The sequence below is a fragment of the Anoplopoma fimbria genome, chromosome 9, assembly GCF_027596085.1.
Source record: "Anoplopoma fimbria isolate UVic2021 breed Golden Eagle Sablefish chromosome 9, Afim_UVic_2022, whole genome shotgun sequence".
Lineage (NCBI taxonomy): Eukaryota > Metazoa > Chordata > Actinopteri > Perciformes > Anoplopomatidae > Anoplopoma > Anoplopoma fimbria.
In genome coordinates, this window is record NC_072457.1 from 133,644 (window position 1) to 159,440 (window position 25,797).

Below are 25,797 nucleotides of genomic sequence, written 5' to 3' on the forward strand. Positions count from 1 at the left end.
TAATTAGACCTATCCATTCATCTATATATCAAAAAATAGATATATTTGTCTTTGGCTCAGCGAGCATATATATAGTTAATATATACATTATGTATATATAGTTAAGATTCAGAGTAAATGTATACAGTATGCATGAATACCTAATATATACAGTAAATATGTATGTACATATATATATACATAGCAAATATTTACAGTTAAAATATACAGTATTCAAATATAGTAAATATATACAGTATGCATATATAAAAATATAAATATTGAATATATACTGTGCCTTGGAAATGCAATTTGATATGAAATGGCTATTAATAACTATATATATATATATATATATATATATATATATATATATATATATACACATATACAGCGGGTAAAATAAGTATTGAACACGTCACCATTTTTCTCAGTAAATATATTTCTAAAGGTGCTATTGACATGAAATCTTCACCAGATGTCGGTAACAACCCAAGTAATCCATACATACAAAGAAAACCAAACAAATAAGTTCAGAGATTAAGTTATGTGTAATAAAATGACACAGGGAGAAAGTATTGAACACGCTTACTGAAATGTATTTAATACTTGGTACAGAAGCCTTTGTTGGTAATGACAGCTTCAAGACGCCTCCTGTATGGAGAAACTAGTGGCATGCATTGCTCAGGTGTGATTTTGGCCCATTCTTCCACACAAACAGTCTTCAGATCTTGAAGGTTCCGTGGGCCTCTTCTATGAACTCTGATCTTTAGTTCTTTCCATAGAGTTTCTATTGGATTCAGGTCAGGTGATTGGCTGGGCCATTCTAGCAGCTTTATTTTCTTTCTCTGAAACCAATGGAGAGTTTCCTTGGCTGTGTGTTTGGGATCATTGTCTTGCTGAAATGTCCACCCTCGTTTCATCTTCATCATCCTGCTAGATGGCAGCAGATTTTTATCAAGAATGTCTCGGTACATTTTTCCATTCATCCTTCCTTCAATTATATGAAGTTTGCCAGTGCCGTATGCTGAAAAACAGCCCCACACCATGATGTTCCACCTCCAAACTTCACTGTTGGTCTGGTGTTTTTGGGGTGATGTGCAGTGCCATTTGACCTCCAAACATGGTGTGTATTATGGCCTCCAAAGAGTTCCATGTTGGTCTCATCTGACCAGACTATATTCTCCCAGTATTTCACAGGCTTGTCTAAATGTTGTGCAGCAAACTTTAAACGAGCTTCAACATGCTTTTTCTTCAGCAGTGGAGTCTTGCGTGGTGAGCGTGCATACAGGCCACGGCGGTTGATGCATTACTTATTGTTTTCTTTGAAACAATTGTACCTGCTGATTCCAGGTCTTTCTGAAGCTCTCCACTAGTGGTCCTTGGCTCTTGGACAACTCTTCTGATAATTCTTTTCACTCCTCTGTCAGAAATCTTGTGAGGAGCACCTGGTCGTGGCCGGTTTATGGTGAAATGATGTTCTTTCCACTTCCGGATTATGGCCCCAACAGTGCTCACTGGAACATTCAGAAGTTTAGAAATCCTTCTGTAACCAATGCCATCAGTATGTTCTGCAACAATAAGGTTGTGAAGGTCTTGAGAGAGCTCTTTGCTTTTGCCCATCATGAGATGTTTCTTGTGTGACACCTTGGTAATGAGACACCTTTTTATAGGCCATCAGTTGGGACTGAACCAGCTGATATTCATTTGCACTGACAAGGGGCAGGATTGCTTTCTAATTACTGATAGATTTCAGCTGCTGTCCTGGCTTTCCATGCCTTTTTGCACCTCCCTTTCTTCATGTGTTCAATACTTTTTCCCTGTGTCATTCCATTTTATTACACATAACTTAATTTCTGAACGTATTTGTTTGGTTTTCTTTGTATGTATGGATTACTTGGGTTGTTACCGACATCTGGTGAAAATTTCATGTCAACAGCACCTTTAGAAATATATTTACTGAGAAAAATGATGACGTGTTCAATACTTATTTTACCTGCTGTATATGTGTATGTGATATTTACTGTACAAAATTAACATAGCTCAAGCTAAGTAACAGAAGTGTGTTGCTGATCTGAGTCTGATTGATGAAAAGGAGAGCGTGTGTCTCCATGGAAACCAAAGAACACACACACACACACACACACACACACACACACACACACACACACACACACACACACACACACACACACACACACTCTCTCACTCTCTCTCTGGCAGATGTTCCAGATGTTGCTGCTGGATCACCTGCAGGTGTTCATAACAAACTAGTAGTACTCAGGTTTATGTACTTCACTGCTCCATAAAGAGCTCTGAGCTGTACAACAACAACACACCTGCTGAGATAACAGCTTCACTGTACAGGTGGGATATTTACCTGATGATGTTGGTTACCATGACGACATTCATCTTCATTATCAATCTCCTGGTTACTGACTGTTAAACTGGTTACTGACTGGTTACTGACCGACTAGTTACTGGCAACTGACTGGTTGCTGGTTAGAAGGTGTTTCTTCCATTCTATATGTGTGTATTGTTGAGTGTGTTTCTTGATGTCAGTAATGATAACCTTCATGTTCATTAAGAACACAACATCTCTCAGATTGTAATAAAACCATTAAAATAAATAAATAGATAAATGAATAATTTCCTCTAAAGGATGAGTCTGAACAGAAGCTCGTTAAAGGTAAAATGGGCCGAGCTGCTGAAGGAGGTGGATGGAGGCAGAGAGGGGGGAGGGGGGTGTTTGAGCCCCACGGCCTGATGGGAGCTGACAGCCAGAGGACAGCGCTGATGATGAAGACGAGCTGATGGAGCTCTGACCTCTGACCTCCGTCCACTGGTTCAGCTCCTTTTCTGTTCTCTCACTCTGCTGCTTCAGTTCACACAGAGAATGATAAGTCAGTGAAACATGAACCACATTCACATCACTGAGGGACTTCATCTTTAACTGTGATGTCATTATCTGTGATGTCATCGGGGGATTGTGAGAGCCCTCAGACGTCTGAGAGGTTTAGCCTTTAGTTGTTCTGAGTCTCATTACACGTCTCCAAAATGAGGAAAGTAACAAAAACACATTTATCAGACATTTAACAGGACTCTGTCTCTCTGTCTGTCTCTCTCTCTCTCTGACTGTGTCCCCATCGGTCTCTCTCTCAGTCTGGCGATCCATCCAGATAAGGTCCAGGTGGCGACGGGTCAGGTGGGTAAAGACCCGTTCATCTGTATCTGGGACACCTACTCCATGCAGACGGTGTCCATCCTGAGAGACGTCCACACACACGGAGTGGCCTGTTTGGCCTTCGACTCTGACGGACAGGTCAGACCACGCCCCCTCATGATGATGTGTATATATTCAGACTAACGTAAAATGACCTCAACCCTCTTCCTCATCATCATCCTCATCATCAGTGAATCCCACGTCGTCGTTGTCTCCTGTGTTTGACGGGTCGATGTCCTAAAACGTCGTTTATCACGTCTTCATATGTAAAAGTGGAACATCAGGAGATAAACTATGTTTTTATCAAAGAGTTCCAGAGGTGGAGGACTTGTTGGACCGTGTGAGCTCAGCCTCCCTCTCTCATTCCTTCAAACACCTTCTCTAAGAGGTCGACTTTGAGATGTTCGTTCAGATCCAAAAACCTGTTAATATCCAAGTCCTTCATGATGTTTAACAGTAGGAGTGTTTCTCCTTCTGTTCTTCTGGACATGCATCTCTACTCCAGCTTTACAAACTGTTGGCTAGTTGATTTGTGTTCAACGCACAGAGCTGCTGGTAAACAGGAAACACCTGAGGCCCAGGTTGCTGCCTTGAGGAACTCCAATATAAATCCCTGCAACATCTTCTCACATGCGGTGGTGTGAGTGTGGCGGGCAGAGCTACATGATGGTTTACCTGACTGGGGAACAAAGTGAAACCAAATGCATCGTACTGAACTCATCTGTGTTTGTCTCTTGTTTCTGTTTAGAGGATGGTGTCTGTTGGTCTGGACGCCAAGAACACGTTGTGTGTCTGGGATTGGAGGAGAGGACGAGTCATCGCCATGGCAACCGGACACTCAGACAGAGTACGACTCCTCATTCATTCACAGCGACTCTATCTGCAGCTGTTTGTAGCTGAAACATGATCAACAGAGCTCAACCCTCAGTGACGTTAGAATATGCTTTCATTTCCACCTGGTAACTGGCACCTCTGGTAACTGGCACCTAACTGGCACCTCTGGTAACTGGCACCTCTGGTAACTGGTACCTCTGGTAACTGGCACCTCTGGTAACTGGTACCTCTGGTAACTGGTACCTCTGGTAACTGGCACACTGGCACCTCTGGTAACTGGCACCTCTGGTAACTGGTACCTCTGGTAACTGGCACACTGGCACCTCTGGTAACTGGCACCTCTGGTAACTGGCACCTCTGGTAACTGGCACCTCTGGTAACTGGCACCTCTGGTAACTGGCACCTCTGGTATTCTTCTAGCTCTAGTAACTGTGGTAACTCTATTAACTCCAGTATCTCTTGTGACTCTGCTTTTGAAAGGCGCTATAGAAGTAAAGTTGACTTTCACTCCTGCAGATCTTTGATGTGGCCTGGGATCCGTTTCAGTCCAGCCGTCTGGTGAGCTGTGGAGTCAAACACATCAAGGTGAGACAGAGACACAGTTTGAAAAGATTCTTTGTCTTTCCAAGTGCTTGATTAAGAAACATTTTAAAAACAAAATTTATCCAGAAGGAAACTGCTTGTTAACAGTCTGGATCATCAAATCTAAACAGGTTAGTAGTAGGATCAGTCTATGTGGTGTTTCATATAGATATGTTCAGTGTCAGATCTGGAGTATAAGTAGTATACAAGTACATAGATACAGAATCATTATGTCCATGATATTGAGTCAGGAGTTGATGAGTAATTATAAACTAATCCGACTGTGGTCTGTTTAATAATAAACATGTATCTCATGTGCTGTTATAAAGATGAACAGATGACGATAAAAGCATTATTTGTGTCTGTAGTTCTGGACTCTGTGTGGGAACGCTCTGACTCCAAAGAGAGGCATCTTTGGGAAGGCCGGCGACCTGCAGACCATCCTGTGTCTGTCTGCAGCCAAAGAAGAGCTGACGTACTCCGGAGCTCTGAACGGAGACGTCTACGTGTGGAGAGGGATCACTCTGATCAGGACCGTACAGGCTGCACACGGGGTGAGTACATGGGAGTCCAGCTGGGGTTAAAATGGGGGTCAAAGGTGGAAAGATACAAAGCTGGTGGGAGTCTGCTGATTCTGTATTTCTTGGATCAACCCTCCACTGCATCACAAATAACGTCAGGGCTTCATGTTTCCTTGCTTCTTAACAGACACCTGTGTGGAGTGACATCATGCTGTGACTCTAAATGCTTTATAAAGTTCAGACACAAAGAGATACCCATGTGGCTGCTCACTGGGTGTCGTTAATGTCTCATACAACTACAACATTAGGATTGAGTGTTTGGAGATCATAAATGCTGCTCCATCAGGTTCAGACACGATGGGCGGACTGATGGGAGATTGTTGTTTGTGTGTAACGTGTTGTTCAGGCGGGGATCTTCAGCATGCACTCCTGTGAGGAAGGGTTCGCCACCGGAGGACGAGACGGCTGCATCCGACTGTGGGACGTTGACTTCAAACCCATCACCAAGATCGACCTGAGAGAGGCGGAGCAGGGATACAAAGGTCTGGATACACGTCTGTTATCAGTTCTCAGGGAGTCCTTTAGAACCAAATGAAACTTACTTCTGCTGATGAGTCATGAGTACAGAAATGTTTCTTATGAAATGCAATGTATAAGTGATCAGATTGGTTGGTATAGCCCGATTACGCAAATAAGTCTGTCACTGAAATGAATTTGTACGCCCCGTCCTGAATCCACCATATTCACACGTCGGCCATTTTGCTCTCAGTCAGAGTCCGGTGTGTTTCCTGTTTCAGGTTTGTCCATCCGCAGTGTTTGCTGGAAGGCTGACAGGATCCTGGCGGGGACGCAGGACAGTGAGATCTTTGAGGTCATGGTGCGAGAGCGAGACAAACCGGTTCTGCTGATGCAGGGTCACAGCGAGGGCGAGCTGTGGGCGCTCGACCTGCATCCGAAACAACCGGTCGCCGTCACGGGGAGCGACGACCGATCTGTCAGGTCGGTCTGACCCACTCATATCCCAGCCACCAGCGCCAGGCTGCTAATCTGCTGAGTTCACCTCTCAACTGTCTGTCTCTCCCCTGTCTGTCTCTCCCCTGTCTGTCTCTCCCCTGTCTGTCTCTCAGGCTGTGGAGTCTTCCCGACCACACTCTGCTGGCTCGCTGTAACATGGAGGAATCTGTCCGCAGTGTTTCCTTCAACAATGATGGCTCTCAACTTGCTCTGGGCATGAAGGACGGATCCTTCACCGTGCTGCGTGTCAGGTGACTTCACTCATTCGGCGTGTCAGGTGACCTCGCTCATTCTGCGTGTCAGGTGACCTCCCGCATTCTGCGTGTCAGGTGACCTCACGCATTCTGCGTGTCAGGTGACCTCGCTCATTCGGCGTGTCAGGTGACCTCCCTCATTCTGCGTTTCAGGTGACCTCGCTCATTCGGCGTGTCAGGTGACCTCCTCATTCGCATGTCAGGTGACCTCGTTTCAGTCAGGTGACCTCGCTCATTCGGCGTGTCAGGTGACCTCACTCATTCTGCGTGTCAGGTGACCTCGCTCATTCGGCGCCAAAGTATTGTGTTGATAGTAAACTCAAATTCTAATCCTATCATAATGCAGTCTATATAGTAGCTAATCCAGGAGGCTAATTTCTCCACACTTGGAAGGTTGGAAGAATAACATGACAATGTATTGGTATTTGTTTAAAACATCAGTTCAAAGTCATTTAATTTGCTCATGAACTTGAGGTAACAAACTTTTCTTCTTTAGAGATATGACTGAGGTTGTGCACATCAAGGACAGGAAGGAAGTAATCCACGAGCTGAAGTTTTCACCGGATGGTTCCTTCCTGGCGGTGGGATCAAACGATGGGATGGTCGACGTATACGCCGTCGGTCAGCGTTACAAGAAGATGGGCGAGTGCAGCCGCTCCACATCCTTCATCACCCACCTGGACTGGTCGGTCGACAGCCGCTTCCTGCAGACCAACGACGGTGCCGGAGAGCGGCTCTTCTACAGGATGCCAGGTCCTCCAACACTGAAACTCAAATAGTTTATTTTGACATCATCCCTTGACTTGATCTAAGACTAACCTATTAAGACCTAGGACTTGATCTAAGACTAACCTATTAAGACCTAGGACTTGATCTAAGACTAACCTATTAAGACCTAGGACTTGATCGAAGACTAACCTATTAAGACCTAGGACTTGATCGAAGACTAACCTATTAAGACCTAGGACTTGATCTAAGACTAACCCATCAAGAATTTGGGCTTGTCAACGACTCAAGACTTGGGACCTAATTAAGGACTTACCTGTCTAGACATGGGATGGTACCAGACTTTGGACTGCGACCTAATTTTGGACTTACCTGTCTAGTCTGGGACCTGACTTGGGAGTTACCTGTCCACCTTGCTTATCTCTCCATTACCCCCGACCTTCTGACCTTTTGACATCCTCTTGTGTCCTGCAGCGGGGAAGCTGGTTCCTAAAGAGGAGGCAAAGGGGATTCACTGGATGACGTGGACCGGCGTCATCGGTCCAGAGGTGAACGGCATCTGGACCAAATACTCCAATGTCACCAACGTGAACTCTGTGGATGCCAACTACAGCAGCGCCGTGCTGGTGACCGGAGACGACCTTGGCCTTGTCAAACTCTTTAGATTCCCCTGCCTAAAGAAAGGTGGGTGTTTTCCATAAAACCTAGACACCTTTTTTTATCCATATTAGAAGTTATTTCAGTTAGAGCAAGGAATGAACTCAGATCATGGAACTGAACTGTCCCTGCTCTGAGGCGAGTACTTTCTGATGTGTCAACAACTACAGGGCCAATCTGGATTCTTCAGTTTCACTTATTAAGAGTATTAAATTCATAGAAATGTTGAAAGGTGAAACTTCCCCCTTTCCTGTAGCAGAACATCCTTCAGTCTCATCTTGTATTTCCAGAGGAGCCATGAGTTGTTTCTTACAGTTGTTGAGCTCCTCTGTTTTACTCTGTTCACTCCCTGCATCTTCCTCCTCAAACAGGTGCCAAATTCAAGAAGTACATCGGCCACTCTGCCCATGTGACAAATGTTCGTTGGTCCAACGACCTGCAGTGGGTCGTCAGCACCGGCGGAGCCGACCACGCGGTCTTCCAGTGGAGGTTCCTGCCCGAGGGCGTCATGAACGGCGTCCTGGAGCCCCTCCTCCAAGGTAACACCAGATTAACTACTGCAGCATTGATCTCAGATAACACCGGCTCAGCTCTGGCTGACATCCTGTCCTGGACCGACATGATGAACCAACAGAGTCTCAATGTGGGACAATCAGAACTTCCTAAGACCAGACTGGAATCCCTTCAATCAGATGCGTTTGTTGCCTTTGGGCTCCCTTTGTTATCAATATGTTATCCCTAAATCACTACCTGTGACAGTATCGTTTGTTATCCTAAGTTTACCAGCTGCAAATGACTATTTATGACTCCCATCCCGATTGTTATCTGCTCTCTGTAAATAATAAATAGGGACACCATTTCTCATTTTGAATAAAACCTTTGTTATCCCTTAATCAACTGGAAAAAGTATCCATTTGTTATTGCATCTGGAAAACCTGCAGCACCGAATGTTCAACTTTAAATTTCCTTGTCCCAAAACACCTATTTTAGTTGATATTCAATTCAACGTTTTTTTACCCCTACATTTTCAAACAAAGCCTGTTATTCCTAAATCACCATCTTTTTACAATAGTGTCATATTTAGTAAACATTTAGTAAACACTGACTCACTATTTGTTGAGTATTATTACATCTGTAAACATTTATCAACACAGTGGTTTTTCCTACATCACTATTGGTTAATCCCTTAGCTATTTTCAATCTGTACACATAGAATCACAGATACATCTTCCCAGTTTTCCCCCAAAAAATGTTTTAATTAGCATATAATTAATGAGGTATTTTCCTGGTTGGTGTGTTCAGAGGGCTACGCCGACTCCAACAGTGGAGAGTCGGACTCTGACGTGTCGGACGTCCCGGAACTGGACTCAGACATCGAACAGGAAGCTCAGACCAGCTACGAACGCCAGGTGACCATAAAACAAACCAGTAACAATCTGTAAACAACCTGTCTGTCTCTCTGTCTGTCTGACTCACCTGTCTCTGTCTGCAGGTGTATAAGGAGGATCTGCCTCAGCTGAGGAAGAAGCTGATTGGTTCCCTGAAGCGCCAGAAAGCTCCGGAGGAGGGGCTTCGTCTGCAGTTTGTTCACGGGTAAAACAAACTCTAAACTTCAATTAGCGGCGTACCAAAGGGGCAGCGATGCTCCGTTAGTGTGGTCTTTATTTTGGCGATGCTGTTTCCTGCAGGTATCGGGGCTTCGACTGCCGTAACAACCTGTTCTACAGTCAGTCGGGGAGGTCGTGTACCACGTTGCCGCCGTCGCCGTCGTCTACAACCGGCAGCAGCACAGTCAGAGGTTTTACCTCGGCCACGACGACGACATCCTCAGCCTCACCGTCCACCCGCTCAAAGACTATGTGGCCTCCGCACAGGTACGCCCGGCCAATCAGAGCTCAGCATGTTACCGTCAGACAGACTGAGAGTGATTCTGATTGGCTGTCTGTGTGTTCAGGTGGGAAGAGACCCGGCTGTCCACGTCTGGGACATCCAGACTCTGAAGTGTCTGTCTCTGCTAAAGGGACACCACAGCAGAGGAGTGTGTGCCCTGGAGTTCACAGGTACACCCACTGGACTGTGCACCATTTGGTATCCCCGAATCCCCACCTGTAAAATCATCATTTGTTATCTTTGAACCATCACATTTAAACCCTTCTATAAACTTCAAACTCTTATCCCTAAATCACAATCTTTAAATCTTAAATAACCACGAACACTAAATTATTATTTGTTATCCCTGAAGTACCTACTGTAAACCATAAACTATCACATGCAAACTGTAATGTACCTTATAAACACTACCATTTGGTATCCCTAAAGTGTTCACTCTTTATATAGAACGAGGTCAATGTAAGTAGAATTTCTGTGTGTGAAGTTGTTAATGCAGCTTCTAATGTCACCGTCTGTCTCTCTTCTAACTTTTCTTTGTGTTTCTTTAAACTTTATCTTCTTTTGCATCTTGTCTCTCTGTCTCTTGAAACCTTTCTCCATCTCTCTCGTATCTTTTCATCTCGTCTCTCTGTCTCTTATATCTTGTGTCTTTGTCTCTCTGTCTCTCACCTCTCTGTCTCAGCCGACGGGAAGAGTTTGGTCTCGGTTGGAATTGATGAATTTCACTCCATCGTCATCTGGGACTGGAAGAAAGGAGAGAGACTGGCCAAAGCCAGGTACACCTGCTCAGCTGGCCACGGCCTGTCTGCTGCTCACACCTACAGATGTGATGAGGACAAAACCGGAACAAAACCGGAACAAAACCAGAACAAAACCAGAACAAAACGGAACAATTCTACTAACAAGTATCCTGATAGATCTCCATTAAAGCTCATCAATGAGCTTCATCATCATCATCATCATCATCATCATCACACTGTAGTTTATTCTGACTCAATCACACATACAGATACTCACTACACCAAATGTGGATTCATCTGCCGCTGAAAATAGTCCCAATAAAACACTATTTGCTCCTGTTGGTTTGATAAAACCAAAGTGAATCACAGGTTTTAAAGGTTTAAGTCTTCATTAGGAACCAAAGAGCCACAGTCAGGAAGTGAGACCAACATGTTGTTTGTTGATGACAATAATAAAATATGTGCATCTGTCCTTCAGGGGTCATAAAGACAAAACGTTCGTGGTGAAGAGTAACCCGTTCAGGATGGACAAACTGGTGACTGTCGGCATGAAACACATCAAGTTCTGGCAACATTCAGGTAATCCTCCTGTTGGTCAGAGAGGTTTCAGAGGTCAGAGGTCATCAACGTCAGCAAAGTCACTCCTGGTTCCAGCCTTGGTGCTAAGCTAGGCTAAGTTAGGCTAAGCTGGTGTAGTTTTCATTTACTCTTAAGGCCTTCACACAGTTGTTATTCATGTGGTTGAGCGTCGTCTGACGGAGCTTTTTCTGCAACGATTCCGGACCGAGACATCAAACTTTATTACCCCTTTCAACCGGATCCTCCTTCCTTCTTACTTTTCACAATACTATACAATAATATATATATATATATATATATATATATATATATATATAATTTTTTTTTTCTAAACCACATTTAAGTCTCCGTCAAGCTGTCTCTTTCTTCACTGATCAATGGTCGTCCCGCTGTCGTCCTGCAGGTGGCGGTCTGACGTTCAAACGGGGGATTTTTGGGAACCTGGGGAAGCAGGAAACGATGATGTCGGCGTGTTACGGTCGATCCGAGGACCTGGTCTTCTCTGGAGCCACCAACGGAGACGTTTACATCTGGAGAGACACGACGCTCATCAAGACCATCAAAGCCCACGACGGCCCCGTGTTCGCCATGTGCTCCCTGGACAAGGTAACACCGGGGACACCAAGGACATCTGGGTCTCCTGGGTCACCTGGACAAACATGTCCTCCATCACTTCTCTGTTTATACTTTTTCATCATTTTAAAATGATGACAAAGGAGACACTCAAACATTCTGATATTTAAAGAAAGTGCAACAGGATCAAATGCTCATATTATTAGGTTTAGTTGTTATTTTGGTCAAAATGTTATTGAAAAAAGTAATTAAATTAAAATAGTCATCATTTTTCTTTTTGTTTTGCTAGAAAAGTTTAAATAATACAAAATAAATATGAATTTTAGAAGTCAAAATAACCACTTGATTGAAGGTAAAGCTTCAGTGAGAGGAACGGATTTCAGTTTGTTATTGGCAACTCTGGACTCCGAAAATGTAATTGAATACATTTGTAATTTTACAAGAAAAGTTGTAATATTAAAATATAGAATGATGTGTTTTTAAAGACTAGTTTATTATATAGTACAGCTGAAGACAGACAGGAAGAGGACGACATGCATTCAGACCTGTGTCAGGACTCTACCGCTCTACCAGGGCGCCACCAAAAACTCAACGAAAGGCACTCATTTCATTTTACAAGAAGTCAAAAAAGATTGGTCATTTCGAATCTTTTAAGTCATAAAATTTGACATACAGTTGTATAATGAGAATAATAGTAAAAAGATTCCCGGACTTTAAATGTTCACATTGAAAGAGTATCATTTTCCTTTTTGCAAACATTAAGATCAAATCTGGTTTTAGTTTGTTGCTTTTGTTCACAAACTGAAGGTAAAGTTTTGTTTAGTGTTTTATTATCGGCAGCTCTTTTTATAACGTTGACGTTAATAAACTCACTGACGTTTCCCGTGTTGCGTTCACTGTCAGGGTTTCGTGACGGGGGGGAAGGACGGCGTGGTGGAGCTCTGGGACGACATGTTCGACCGCTGTTTGAAGACGTACGCCATCAAGAGAGCCGCTCTGTCTCCGTCCTCCAAAGGTCTCACTGTCTTCTCTTCCCTGTGTCCTAGACCATGCATAAGGATTCACTGAGGACTTTATTGAGGACGCTGTGTGTTCTGTGGGTCAAACTTTTCCCTGAACACGTTAGAGTAAAAGAAAAACTAAAAATAACTTAAGACGTTTTACATCATTCATTCATTCAGACATGATGGACGTTAGAGGAGGAAGAGCTCCTCATCCTTCACCACATGGTAACCATGGTGACCTGGCAGTATATATTATGGTCTGTAATAGACATGATCTCTACAGACACAACAGGAGGTGAATCTGAGAAGCCAATGAATCCACATCTTAACAACAGATCCACTTTAAAATACAAGATAAAGCAAAGTATAATAATATAACACAATATATATATAATATCATAAGTAAGGCTTTCTGCTGGTCTTGTTTGTGGTCTTGATTGTGGTCTTGATTGTGGACCAGGTCTGCTGCTGGAGGACAACCCGTCCATCAGAGCCATCACCCTGGGACACGGTCACATCCTGCTGGGGACCAAGAACGGAGAGATCCTGGAGATCGACAAGAGTGGACCCATGACGCTGCTGGTTCAGGTCAGACAGTTAACGTCACAGTCACAGTGATGCAGTGAAGCGGATTGATCACATGATCGGCAGGTGATCATGTGATCAGCGTACAGTGTGAGAGGACACAGACAGATTAAAATGTTTAATTGAATCTGCATTTTACAGTTAAACATGTATATTTAAGGTCTTTCTATAAACCTGAAATAAATGAAATAGTATTCTATTGTTTCCAGCATTGTGTTTTCACCTTCTGGAAAACCTTTATGGTTCATATTTAGTTCTATTTGCTCGGGATAAGTGTCATTGTTTGTGTCTGAATTAAGGAGTTAAAGACAAACGCTCATCAAACCCTCCAGAGGAGGATGATGGGAGTGAAAAAATCAATCCAAGTTTCTCTTGTGTTCAATCTGAAGGATTAACATAATCTGGTTTTCTGTCTCGGTAACAGATAAATGTTGGAAGAAATAACATCAAATAATCAAACATCAGTCAGCAGCAGCTTTCAATCCCATCCTGCTGTCACATTGTTGACATTTGACAATCTGTTTATTCTGAACGTTATTATGTGTTTTATTAAAAGAGGTTTCTATTCAGACGTTTTATCACGAGATGAAAACAAACTTTTACAAAAAAAAGTCCAAATGTTGTCTGTGATGCGTTTACTGACTGCAGGAGTTCATGTTGTGATGTGTTCAGGGTCACATGGAGGGGGAGGTGTGGGGTTTGGCGGCTCACCCTCTACTTCCTGTCTGCGCCACCGTCGGCGACGACAAAACTCTGAGGATCTGGGAGCTGTCGGCCAATCACCGCATGGTGGCCGTCCGCAAACTCAAGAAAGGTGTGTGTGTGTGTGTGTGTGTGTGTGTGTGTGTGTGTGTGTGTGTGTGTGTGTGTGTGTGTGTGTGTGTGTGTGTGTGTGTGTGTGTGTGTGTGTGTGTGTGTGTGTGTGTGTGTGTGTGTGTGTGTGTGTTACCTGTGTGTGTGTGTGTATCTTACCTGTGTGTGTGTGTGTGTGTGTGTATCTTACCTGTGTGTGTGTGTGTGTGTGTGTGTCTGACCTGTGTGTGTGTGTGTGTGTGTGTGTGTGTGTGTGTGTGTTGTGTGTGTGTGTGTGTGTGACCTGTCAGGTGGGCGGTGCTGTGCCTTCTCTCCTGACGGTAAAGCTCTGGCGGTCGGTCTGAACGACGGCAGCTTCCTGGTGGTGAACGCCGACACACTGGAGGACATGGTGACCTTCCACCACCGCAGGGAGCTCATCTCTGACATCCGCTTCTCCCAAGGTACCTGAACTCAGCACAGAGGTGTGAGGCAGCATGAAGGTGATTGGTCCATCCGTGGTGAGTCACGGCTCGCTGTGTTTCAGATGCGGGGAAGTACCTGGCCGTGGCGTCCCATGATTCCTTTGTGGACATCTACAACGTCCTGACCAGTAAGAGGGTCGGCATCTGTAAAGGAGCCGGCAGCTTCATCACCCACATCGACTGGGACGCCCGAGGTGAACGCACACGTTGACCCTGGAGGCTAACGAGTGTTTATCACATGAGAACATGTCAACTACACATCATCACATTAGAACCTAGCAGAGAGTTTAAGAGACATGGTCGGGCCAAACAAAGACAAATAAAGAGCCGGAGGAAATATTCAGACAGACAGACAGTTGTTTTCTCCTGAATAAAGTCTGATGTTAACGTGGAGCTTCATGATATTTACAATACCAATATTTATATCATTTGACCAGGTCGTCCACATAAAACATGGCGGCCTCTGTGATGTCATAAAGTTGATACAACTTTGAGTTATTTTTTGTAAATTCATGACTTTCATCTTAAATTCTAAGGTTTTTCTCTGAATATTGCCCCCCTGCTGTGATGCTTCATGGAGTTTGTCTTTCTCAGGTAAACTGCTGCAGGTGAACACAGGAGCCAAAGAGCAGCTGTTCTTTGAGGCTCCACGAGGACGCAAACAGAACATCAGCGTGGTGGAGGTCAGTCTGAGCTGATGATGATTATTATTATTATTATTATTATTATTATTATTATTATTCTATTCTGTAGATAAACACATCTGCTTGTGTGTTTCCAGTTTGAGAAGCTGGACTGGGCGAGCTGGACGTCCGTCCTGGGTCCGACCTGTGAGGGAATATGGCCGACGCTCAGTTTCGTCAACGCCGCTTCGCTCACCAGAGACTCCAAACTGCTCGCCACCGGAGACGACTTCGGCTTCCTGAAGTTGTTCAGCTTCCCGTCCCGGGTGAGACGCCGGCGGACGTCTCTGCACGGACTCCTTTCTCCTGATTTCTTCTCTCTGACTCTCCTCTGCTCCCTCAGGGCCAGTTCGCCCGGTTTAAGAAGTACGTGGGTCACAGCACCAACGTGACCAACGTCCGCTGGTCCAACGACGACTCCCTGCTGCTGTCGGTGGGCGGGGCCGACACGGCGCTGATGATCTGGACCAGAGAGCCGGCGGGTCACAAAGAGAGCAAAGCTGTGGACAGCGAGGAGTCGGACGACGACACGGAGGAGGACGGAGGTAACGAACCCCGGAGGCTTTTATTCTGAAAGTCTCCCCTCCGTGATCTTCTTCTATGAGTTTGATCAGATACAACCATTCAGTAAACCTTCTCAAGGCCTTGACGAGTGTTTGACTCAGAGGAAACACTCGTGGACTCATCGTTGTGTTTTCAGGGTACGACAGCGACGTGGCCCGAGAGAAGGTGGTGGACTACGTCACCAAGATCTACTCCGCCAGCATCAGGAACATGTCAGGAACCAGACCTCACCTGCAGCACAAAGAGCTTCCTGTGGAGGAGAGGTGATCCGATAATGACACACACACACACACACACACACACACACACACACACACACACACACACACACACACACACACACACACACACAGTGTTTCACTGTCTGAGCTGGTTCTGGTCTGCTTCCTGTTCAGGCCTCCGGTGAGTCGAGCTGCTCCGCTGCCTGACAAACTGCTGAAGAACAATGTGACCAAGAAGAAGAAGGTGGTGGAGGTCAGTCCGAACCTCGTTTACACCGTCGGGTCCACTGACGTGTGACTTCCCTTCAAACAGCTGATGGTTTCTGGTTTCAGGAGCTGGTGCTGGATCACGTCTTCGGCTACAGAGGCTTCGACTGTCGCAACAACCTGCATTACCTCAACGACGGTGCTGACATCATCTTCCACACCGCTGCTGCTGTGATCATCCAGAACCTGTCCACCGGTCAGTTCGGCTCTCAGAATGGGCCTTTAATGTTTAATGTTGTTGTTGATGATGACATCACACCGCCTGCCTCCTGTCCTGACAGGAACCCAGAGTTTCTACCTGGAACACACCGACGACATCCTCTGTCTGACTGTCAATCAACACCCAAAGTACCAAAACATCATCGCTACGGGACAGATCGGTGAGTCCACACTCGGCTGTGTTCATGCTAGCTTCTTCAACTAGCTGCAAACAAACACACACTGCTAACGTCAGTCAGTAGGTTTAATATCTACAACAAATCATTTCAACTGCAGAGAATTCAGAGACAGAAAACAACCACCTGGAGATGATATTTAGTCTCTGCTCCTGTTTTAAATCCAAATTTGCCTCAGAGGGCTTTACAATCTGTACACATGAGACATCCTCTGTCCTTACACCCTCACATCCTCTGTCCTTACACCCTCACCTCCTCTGTCCTTACACCCTCACCTCCTCTGTCCTTACACCCTCACCTCCTCTGTCCTTACACCCTCACATCCTCTGTCCTTAGACCCTCACATCCTCTGTCCTTACACCCTCACCTCCTCTGTCCTTACACCCTCACATCCTCTGTCCTTACACCCTCACATCCTCTGTCCTTAGACCCTCACATCCTCTGTCCTTACACCCTCACCTCCTCTGTCCTTAGACCCTCACATCCTCTGTCCTTACACCCTCACCTCCTCTGTCCTTAGACCCTCACATCCTCTGTCCTTAGACCCTCACATCCGCTGTCCTTACCCTCCCTCCTCTGTCCTTAGACCCTCACATCCTCTGTCCTTACTCCCTCACCTCCTCTGTCCTTACACCCTCACATCCTCTGTCCTTACTCCCTCACCTCCTCTGTCCTTACACCCTCACATCCTCTGTCCTTACACCCTCACATCCTCTGTCCTTAGTCCCTCACATCCTCTGTCCTTACACCCTCACCTCCTCTGTCCTTAGACCCTCACATCCTCTGTCCTTACACCCTCACCTCCTCTGTCCTTAGACCCTCACCTCCTCTGTCCTTAGACCCTCACATCCTCTGTCCTTAGACCCTCACCTCCTCTGTCCTTAGACCCTCACCTCCTCTGTCCTTAGACCCTCACATCCTCTGTCCTTACTCCCTCACCTCCTCTGTCCTTACACCCTCACATCCTCTGTCCTTACTCCCTCACCTCCTCTGTCCTTACACCCTCACATCCTCTGTCCTTACACCCTCACATCCTCTGTCCTTAGTCCCTCACATCCTCTGTCCTTAGACCCTCACATCCTCTGTCCTTACACCCTCACATCCTCTGTCCTTAGTCCCTCACATCCTCTGTCCTTAGTCCCTCACATCCTCTGTCCTTAGACCCTCACATCCTCTGTCCTTAGTCCCTCACATCCTCTGTCCTTAGACCCTCACATCCTCTGTCCTTACACCCTCACATCCTCTGTCCTTACACCCTCACATCCTCTGTCCTTAGTCCCTCACATCCTCTGTCCTTAGACCCTCACATCCTCTGTCTTTACACCCTCACCTCCTCTGTCCTTAGTCCCTCACATCCTCTGTCCTTAGTCCCTCACCTCCTCTGTCCTTAGACCCTCACCTCCTCTGTACTTAGACCCTCACCTCCTCTGTACTTAGACCCTCATCCTCTGTCCTTAGACCCTCACATCCTCTGTCCTTAGACCCTCACATCCTCTGTCCTTAGACCCTCACCTCCTCTGTCCTTACATCCTTCTCCCAGGATGGACAGAAGTCAATAGATGTCATGTGACCAGAATGAACAGCATAACAGAGATACACATTCAATGTTTATGACATAAATGATTCATATAATCACAGTAGTAAGCAGAGTAACCAAGGAAACAATAAGACTACTTATGAAAGCAGCAATGACTATAGTAGAATTTAAATATTGATATAGGGAATAGTAATAGTAATGTGACTAATAACAATAATAGTAGTAGCAGTGGGTGTCAGCAGGGTCACAACCGGTGGCACGACCACGGTCCAGGGACCAAAACGATTTGTGGAAACCTGCGAGGCGAGAAAGCAAAAAGGGCTTCAGGGTGGAAGCAAAGCTAATATGCGTAATGGTACAGGTAATAGTAATGTGACTAACAATAATAGTGGTAGTAGCAGTGGGTGTCAGCAGGGCCACAGCAGAGGCACGACCACAGTCCAGGTACAGCCACGATTCCTGGGAACCTGCGAGGTGATAAAGCACAAGGACTCCGGGGAAGAAGCAAAATCAGTAATGTGCATAAATAGGAGATTAATACATAAAGAAGGAGGGAGAGAAGAAGAGAGAGGAGCTCAGTGTATCCTAGGTAGTCCCCCGGCTGTCTAGGCATATAGCAGCATATCTAGGGGCTGGACCAGGGCCGGCTCTGACCAATTTGGTGCCCTAGGCAAGATTTTTGCTGGCGCCCCTACCCCTTTGGATCGCACGGTAAATTTGACTACCAATGTTCATACACTCAGAGAAACTGCAAAGCTTTGTCTTTGAGACTCTATTTTAAATAGAAAATTAAACACCAAATTAATCATAAATACAATATAAATAAGGTATGCATACGTTAGAACGTTAGAACTTTAAATAATTAAACACTTGAAAAACTATATTACAAAGATAATATTTACAGAAACCTATCTTGAAATTCTACCGCTATTCCAACAAGTAACATCTGTCTACATCTAGAACTGACCTCAATCTCACACCTCAACAGGCTCACCCCACCTTGCTAAAACCTCCCTCTTCTTGCCTTTCTTCCAGCAAACTCGTCAATAACATCATCATATGTCAGCTGGTTTGATACCACATGATTGATGCTTATGATGGCAAGACCACTTAGACGTCCTTGCATCATGGTAGATCTGAGATAGGTTTTAATGAGTTTGAGCTTGGAGAAGCTTCGTTCGGCAGCAGCCACTGTGACAGGAAGAGTTGCAGAGATTCGCAGAGCAACCCACATATTAGGGTATATTTCTGTAAGCCTTCCATCATGCAGGAAGGTCAAGAGGTCCATGTTTGACATCTTTTTGGAAGGGAAATGTGGAAAATTCTGCATTTCCGCAGCAAGTTGCCTCCCATCAATATCTGTCTGTCCATCATGGGTCAGAGCAGCACTCAGGTTTTCACAGTGCTGTAGCTGTTCTACTTTGGTCATGTTTGGAAAGTTCAGGAGGACTCCAAACTTGCCATTCACCTCTGCAATGTTCTGGAATCTCTCATTGAGGGAAGAGAGGGCTGTATCCACCAGCACATTAAAAAATGTGGTTTCCAATTTTCTTAGTGCATCATCGATAGGCTCTTCTGCAGACTCATATCCAAAGTGCCTTTTTGTTGTTCTCAGGCGCTTCTGTTTAAGAACAGCTTCCACATTCATCTCCTCGCACATCTCCTTGGCAGCCGTCTGTGCATCAGAGAATCCTGTTGTTCTGTAGGAGGTGAGAGAATCTGTAGTTTTCTTCAGCAGGTCGACAGCCACATCTAGCTGCATGGATGGTGACTGCAGCAGTGCACTGACATGCTGAGTCTTGTTGAGGATGTCGTACCATATGGCTGTGCAAATGCAGAAGCGGTAAGATCCAACCTCTTCAGCCAAGGACTGGGCTTCCACTCTCACCACAGGGTCTGCAGTAGTTTCCCTCACCTCCAGAAGAGCATCTCTGATTTGTCCAGCCTGGTATTTTACAGCCTCAATGCTCTTTATTCTGCTCTCCCATCTGGTGTCTGACCAGGATTTGAGGGTGGTGTTAACATGTTTCAGGAGGATAGCCCATCTATGGACGGAGGCAGAAAAAGTTTGAACAACTTTGTTAGATATCCAAAGTAGCCAACTGCATCTGGTGAGCTCTTTGCAGCATCAGCTACCACCAGATTCAAAGTGTGGGCACCACAGGGGACAAAGAAAGCTCTCGAGTTCAGCTGAAGCAACCTAGCCTGGACACCTTTATTTTTTCCCTTCATGTTGGCTCCGTTGTCATAAGACTGTCCTCTGCAGTCTTCAAAGGGGATGTTAAGCTCCTCCAGCCTTCTGAGGATGAGAGTTGACAAACTTTCCCCTGTTGATGCCTCCGCCACAAGGAAGCCCATGAAATGTTCTTCAACTTGCGGTGTGTCTTCCAGTGAAACAATCCTAAGAATGACAGAGAGTTGCTCTTTGTGACTCAGATCTGGGGTGCAATCTAAAATAATGGAATAATATTTGGATGCTTTGACCTTTTCCACAATTGTTTCCAATATTTTTGAACTAATGCAGTCTATCAGTTCATTCTGTATTATTTTGCCCAGATAATGTGTGTGACTGCAAGCTCCACTTGCCACCCTACCAACATGCTGCTTCATCACAGGATCAAATTTTGCCATGAGCTCAACCTCTTTTAGAAAGTTGCCATTGTCCGGTTTGTTTATGGTGTCTGAAGAGCCCCTGAAAGCAATGTTTCGTTCAGCTAAGGACTGAATTATTGCCACCAATCGAGAGAGAACATCACGCCACCTTTTTCTCTCAGCCTCAATAAGTGCCATCTCTTGCTTGTCTATGGTTAGCCCCTTTGCAAGACGCACCTCCAGATCCTTCCATGTTGCCATGTGGGCAGTGTGCTCCTGGCTGTCCTCGTGGACCTTGAGCAAATGGCTTGCATTTTTCCAGTCCTGTAGTCCTTTACTATTTAATTTGTAGTCTTTCCGAGAAAACAATTGGCAGCAGAAGCAGTGCAAGCTATCGTTCTTTTTTGAGTACATTAGCCAACTTCTTTTGATTTTTTCTCCATTGACTAAGATGTACAAAACAGGTAGCTTTGATATGCAATAGGTAGCTGTGATGTGCAAATAGGTAGGGGGGGGGAGCGGAGGAAGTGGAAACTAGGGCGCTCTTTGCATGTTATGTTATGTTGTCTAATATTTATTTCGACATAACTACTGGTATTAAGAAATATAAACATTGAAGTTAAAGTTGGATGAATACAGTATTAAAAAAAAAAAAAAAAATTATTTAAAAAAAAAAAAATTAAAACATATTTTCGATGGAGGCGCCCGTAGCATTCGCCTATACTGCCTATGCCCAGAGCCGGGCCTGGGCTGGACCAAGGAGAACCTGAACCAGTCCTAACTATAGACCTGAACCAGTCCTAACTATAGACCTGAACCTGAACTATAAACCTGAACCAGTCCTAACTATAAACCCTGAACCAGTCCTAACTATAGACCTGAACCAGTCCTAACTATAGACCTGAACCAGTCCTAACTAAAACCTAACCAGTCCTAACTATAGACCTGAACCAGCCCTAACCAGTCCTAACTATAAACCTGAACCAGTCCTAACTATAGACCTGAACCAGCCCTAACTATAAACCTGAACCAGTCCTAACTATAGACCTGAACCAGTCCTAACTATAGACCTGAACCAGCAACTAACTATAGACCTGAACCAGCACTAACTATAGAACCAGCCTAACTAACCTATAACTATAGACCTGAACCAGCCCTAACTATAGACCTGAACCAGCCCTAACTATAGACCTGAACCAGTCCTAACTATAGACCTGAACCAGCACTAACTATAGACCTGAACCAGCACTAACTATAGACCTGAACCAGCACTAACTATAGACCTGAACCAGCACTAACTATAAACTGTATATATTTACAGAGTAGAGGAACCAGCAGAACTCCTCTGCAGTCGGACAGACTTTGTGTTTCTGCAGATAATCAGCCATGTTGTTCTCATGCATCACCGGACTGCTTGTTGCCCATTGCACTTCTTTTCTTTTCCACGGCTTCCTCATTGTCACCGCCTCACCTCATCACCAGGTGACATCACTGACCTGCCAGGTAAGTCTGCTGTCCGTCAGCATCACTGATCATCCACACACACATTCTGTTCACCTCCATGTGGAGAACTCCATGTGTAACGTGTTGGTGTCGTTGGCTGTCGGTGTGTAGAGGCTGAGGTGTCTGGTGAGTATTGGCAGTCAGGATCCAGTTCAGGTCTGGTTCTTCTCTTTGTAGCTCCACCCCCCAAGTCTGTCAGAGACCAGGTCCACAATGATGTGGATTCAGATGAAAACACAGCTTCTTTGTGAGATCCATCCAAAGAATCAAAGAAAATGTTTCAGTCCACTTCCTGTCTCCTTGAGCTCCCTGTGAGCTCTGATCCTTTTATTGAGTCAGAGCCCACCAGAACCCTGAGATGTTTCCAGCACATAGAAGGTCTCTATTGTTCTCTGTTATAGTGCCGTGATCTGCCTCGTTGTGTTGTTTCAACATTCTGACACAAATTATTGTTGATTTCACTGCACTAGACATTCTTTATCAACAGTTTGAAGAAAACAAAACTTTAAGCTACTGAAACAAGTATTTGACTCTGCCATCACAGCTGATGATTGAAGTCAAACAAGTTGATTTGTTTTTTAACTGGTTTAAATATTGTTATCGCACTAAATATAAGGAGAACAAGACTTTAAAGCCTCTTTAATGCTGTATTCAAGAGCTCAAAGGGTAAATTCACTGAATATTTCCAGAAGATGATTTTGATGCACAGTAACTGTTAACTCAGTGTCCCGTTATGGACTAGACTAGATGTTCCTTATGGAGCCGTACGTCTACCACTCTTCTGTTAAAGAAGCTTGCTTCGTTGCCATGGAAACATCTGAGAGCTTCCTGTGGAGGAAGATGGGGAGGAGACTGAGTGATTTTTCTGTTGTTCTGAAGCAAATTTTTGGACGCAGCAAAACAAAACAAAAAATCTGGAAACTGTGTGGATGGAAAACCTTTTTGTAAACAGTGTTTTCAAATGTGTCTGTTTTAGAATGAGCATGGAAGTAGAGAAACCAAAGCCTTGCTTAGCAGCTCTTGTTAGCATGCTAAAGTAGCCGCGGTATGGTCTGTTGCTGTCTGTGGTGTCTGTGGTAAGACTGTGATTCAGAGGCTGCTGTGAACAAACCTCTGATAGAAACTGGACCTGGATCGTTTGTGTGGATGCAGAGGATCTCAGGGTTCTTTAACTGCTCCACAGAACCCAGTGATCCGGTCCTATTCACCTCTACAGCCATGGTCACATGGGACTTCTCCAACAGTCTGGTCCAGAGCAGAACATCTACATTTACTGATGTTCATGGTCCCCAGAGGGTTAATCCAAAAGGAGTTATTTATGAAGTACATTAAAAACCAAAAAAGGAAATATAGAACAAAATAATGTTAACTGAGGGATCTAAAAAGAAGTATTTAAAAAAAGTGGACAAAGATGGCAAAAGGTGAGGGAGGTGTTAACGGTTCTGTCAAGTTCTGACCCTCCACACAGTCACTTTTAATAGTTTGCTTCTGTAACTTTGCTTCTTTTGTTTTGGATTTAATCTGATCTGATTCCCCAAACCCAACTGGTCTCAATGTGTTCTGACTTTAGACTCCAGCAGAGAGGGTTCCTATGTGATCATGGCCGAAGGTCTTCATAGTGTTTGTTCTAAATGAATGCAAACAAGGTGGAGTGAAAAGAGAAGCAGATTATCCAGAACACAGTCTCTTACCAGAGTTGATCTGTTGAATCAGCATGTCAGTACAGATAGAAGATCTCCAATCAATGGTTCCCAATATCTCCTCCCTCATCTCCTGATGCTCAGCCTGTTCTCCCTGATACTCTCCACTCCTCACGTCCTTTGGTTCCATTTCTCCTTTTCTTCAAACGCTCCTTACCTCCTCAGTCCATTGTTTCCTTTACTCCTCGTGGCCTTTCCTTCCTTTTGATTCCTTAGTTCCTTGGTTCCTTGGTCCATCAACTCCTTAATTCCATGTTCAATGATTCTCTGTTTCCATGTTTCTGCTGTTCCTCTGTTCTTTGGTTCCTCGGTTTCCTTACTACCTTAAGTCCTTGATCCCTTAGTTCTCCAGGTTTTGTCTGCACATCAGCTTGGTTCCTTAAAGCCATGCCTTGTGTTGCTTGCACATTAGCTGGAACCCTCAAGTCCTTTGCTCCTTGATACTGTCCATGGTTCTCTTACTTTGAATCCTTGGTTCTCACAGTTTCAAGGATCCAACCAAAGGACCAACAATCTAAGATGCAAAAATCTAAGGAGATTTCACAGATCCTTGATACTGTGGTTCTTAGGTTCTTCGGTCCTATGGTTCCTTAGCTTCCTTACTACCTTAATGACTTGGGCCTTTGGTTCTACAGTTTCTAGAATGCGAGGGTTCTTGGCTGCAACAACATCATAAATATCATAAATTCGTTGGGTCAATTTTCTGATGCATCTTCTCAGGAGGAGAAGTGAGCCAGCCAATGCAACATGTTGAACTATTCAGGGAACATGTTCAATTAAAGTGTCTCTTTGTTCTATGGAGAAGCATTAAAAACCGTAGGAGGGAGAGACTAACGATACAGGTTCTACTTAATTATATATTATTATAAAATCCTAACGGACAGAAACACCCTCCGTCTGTTTTCTCTCTGTTTACTGATGAATCAATGTAGTCCGTGATGAAGCTACTTTAAAGCTGGCCAATAATAAGGCACTTTGAAAGCTAACACTTAATAAAGCTAACGCCGTTGATGAAGAAGTTTTAAAGCTAACGCTTGATGAATGTTTTTCTTTTTATTAGATTAATATTGATTCATTTAAGTAATAATTGACAGAATAGTTGACTATCAAAATAGTTGTTTGTTGCAGCCCAAGTTAGGTTGTTTTGTTCCTTGACTCCAGGGCTAACATAGTACCTTAGACCCTCTGGTTCTACAGTTCCTTGGATCCCCACCCAAGACACCCAGGTCATGGGTGTCTTGATGCGTTGGTTCTATGGTTCCTCAGTTCTTTGGTTCCTACATGTCTGGTCTCCTCTATCAGGCCTTGCTCCATCCATCCATGTATGGGATGCCATGACCAAGCAGACGTTGTCCATCCTCCGCTGTTCCCACGCCAAAGGTGTCGGCTACGTCAACTTCAGCGCCACAGGAAAGCTTCTGCTGTCAGTGGGAGTGGAGCCTGAACACACCATCACAGTGTGGAGGTGGCAGGAAGGTACAAAGTCCTTCTTTATAAGATGTAGGACGGCTGTGGCTCAGGTGGTAGAGCGGTTCTCCATTATGATGCTTTGAGTGGTTGCTAACGCTATAAAAGCGCTTTATAAAAGTAGTCCACAAACCACTCCTTTTTCTCAAATCTGGGAATCTGTAGGTCTAATCTTGACGTTTCAGAGGTAGCGTGGGTACATAACACACAGTTAGTGCCGATTTGCTCTAGATGTCAAACATTAAGGAGAAAACACATTTGCTTAATTGGAAACTCAAAAAATATATGCATTTATCCTCCAGATATTCAGAGGTGGTGCGTTTGGCAGCTGAAGCTAACATCTGAATTGTCACAAGAAATGTCTGTTTGTAGCTAATAAACACAACAAGCTGCTTTATTTCATACATTACGTGTAATAAGCAGTTATAAG

At 44.7% G+C, this 25,797-nt stretch overlaps 1 protein-coding gene across 1 annotated transcript in view; it reads left to right on the top strand.

The window, feature by feature from the left end:
- LOC129095795 (echinoderm microtubule-associated protein-like 6) overlaps positions 1-25,797 on the top strand; it is a 32,307-nt gene that overhangs the window by 1,229 nt on the left and 5,281 nt on the right. The window contains 32 exon segments of the mRNA XM_054604354.1: positions 3,142-3,301; positions 3,951-4,049; positions 4,553-4,621; positions 4,987-5,172; positions 5,546-5,681; positions 5,937-6,138; positions 6,267-6,404; positions 6,904-7,160; positions 7,608-7,817; positions 8,162-8,329; positions 9,093-9,199; positions 9,283-9,383; positions 9,479-9,519; positions 9,522-9,664; positions 9,745-9,850; positions 10,363-10,456; positions 10,899-10,999; positions 11,403-11,605; positions 12,476-12,587; positions 13,037-13,164; positions 13,834-13,975; positions 14,265-14,417; positions 14,501-14,632; positions 15,033-15,121; positions 15,220-15,387; positions 15,465-15,666; positions 15,822-15,948; positions 16,081-16,159; positions 16,240-16,369; positions 16,455-16,553; positions 22,180-22,200; positions 25,203-25,376. Of these exon segments, the coding sequence (XP_054460329.1) occupies positions 3,142-3,301; positions 3,951-4,049; positions 4,553-4,621; positions 4,987-5,172; positions 5,546-5,681; positions 5,937-6,138; positions 6,267-6,404; positions 6,904-7,160; positions 7,608-7,817; positions 8,162-8,329; positions 9,093-9,199; positions 9,283-9,383; positions 9,479-9,519; positions 9,522-9,664; positions 9,745-9,850; positions 10,363-10,456; positions 10,899-10,999; positions 11,403-11,605; positions 12,476-12,587; positions 13,037-13,164; positions 13,834-13,975; positions 14,265-14,417; positions 14,501-14,632; positions 15,033-15,121; positions 15,220-15,387; positions 15,465-15,666; positions 15,822-15,948; positions 16,081-16,159; positions 16,240-16,369; positions 16,455-16,553; positions 22,180-22,200; positions 25,203-25,376 (4,277 nt within the window).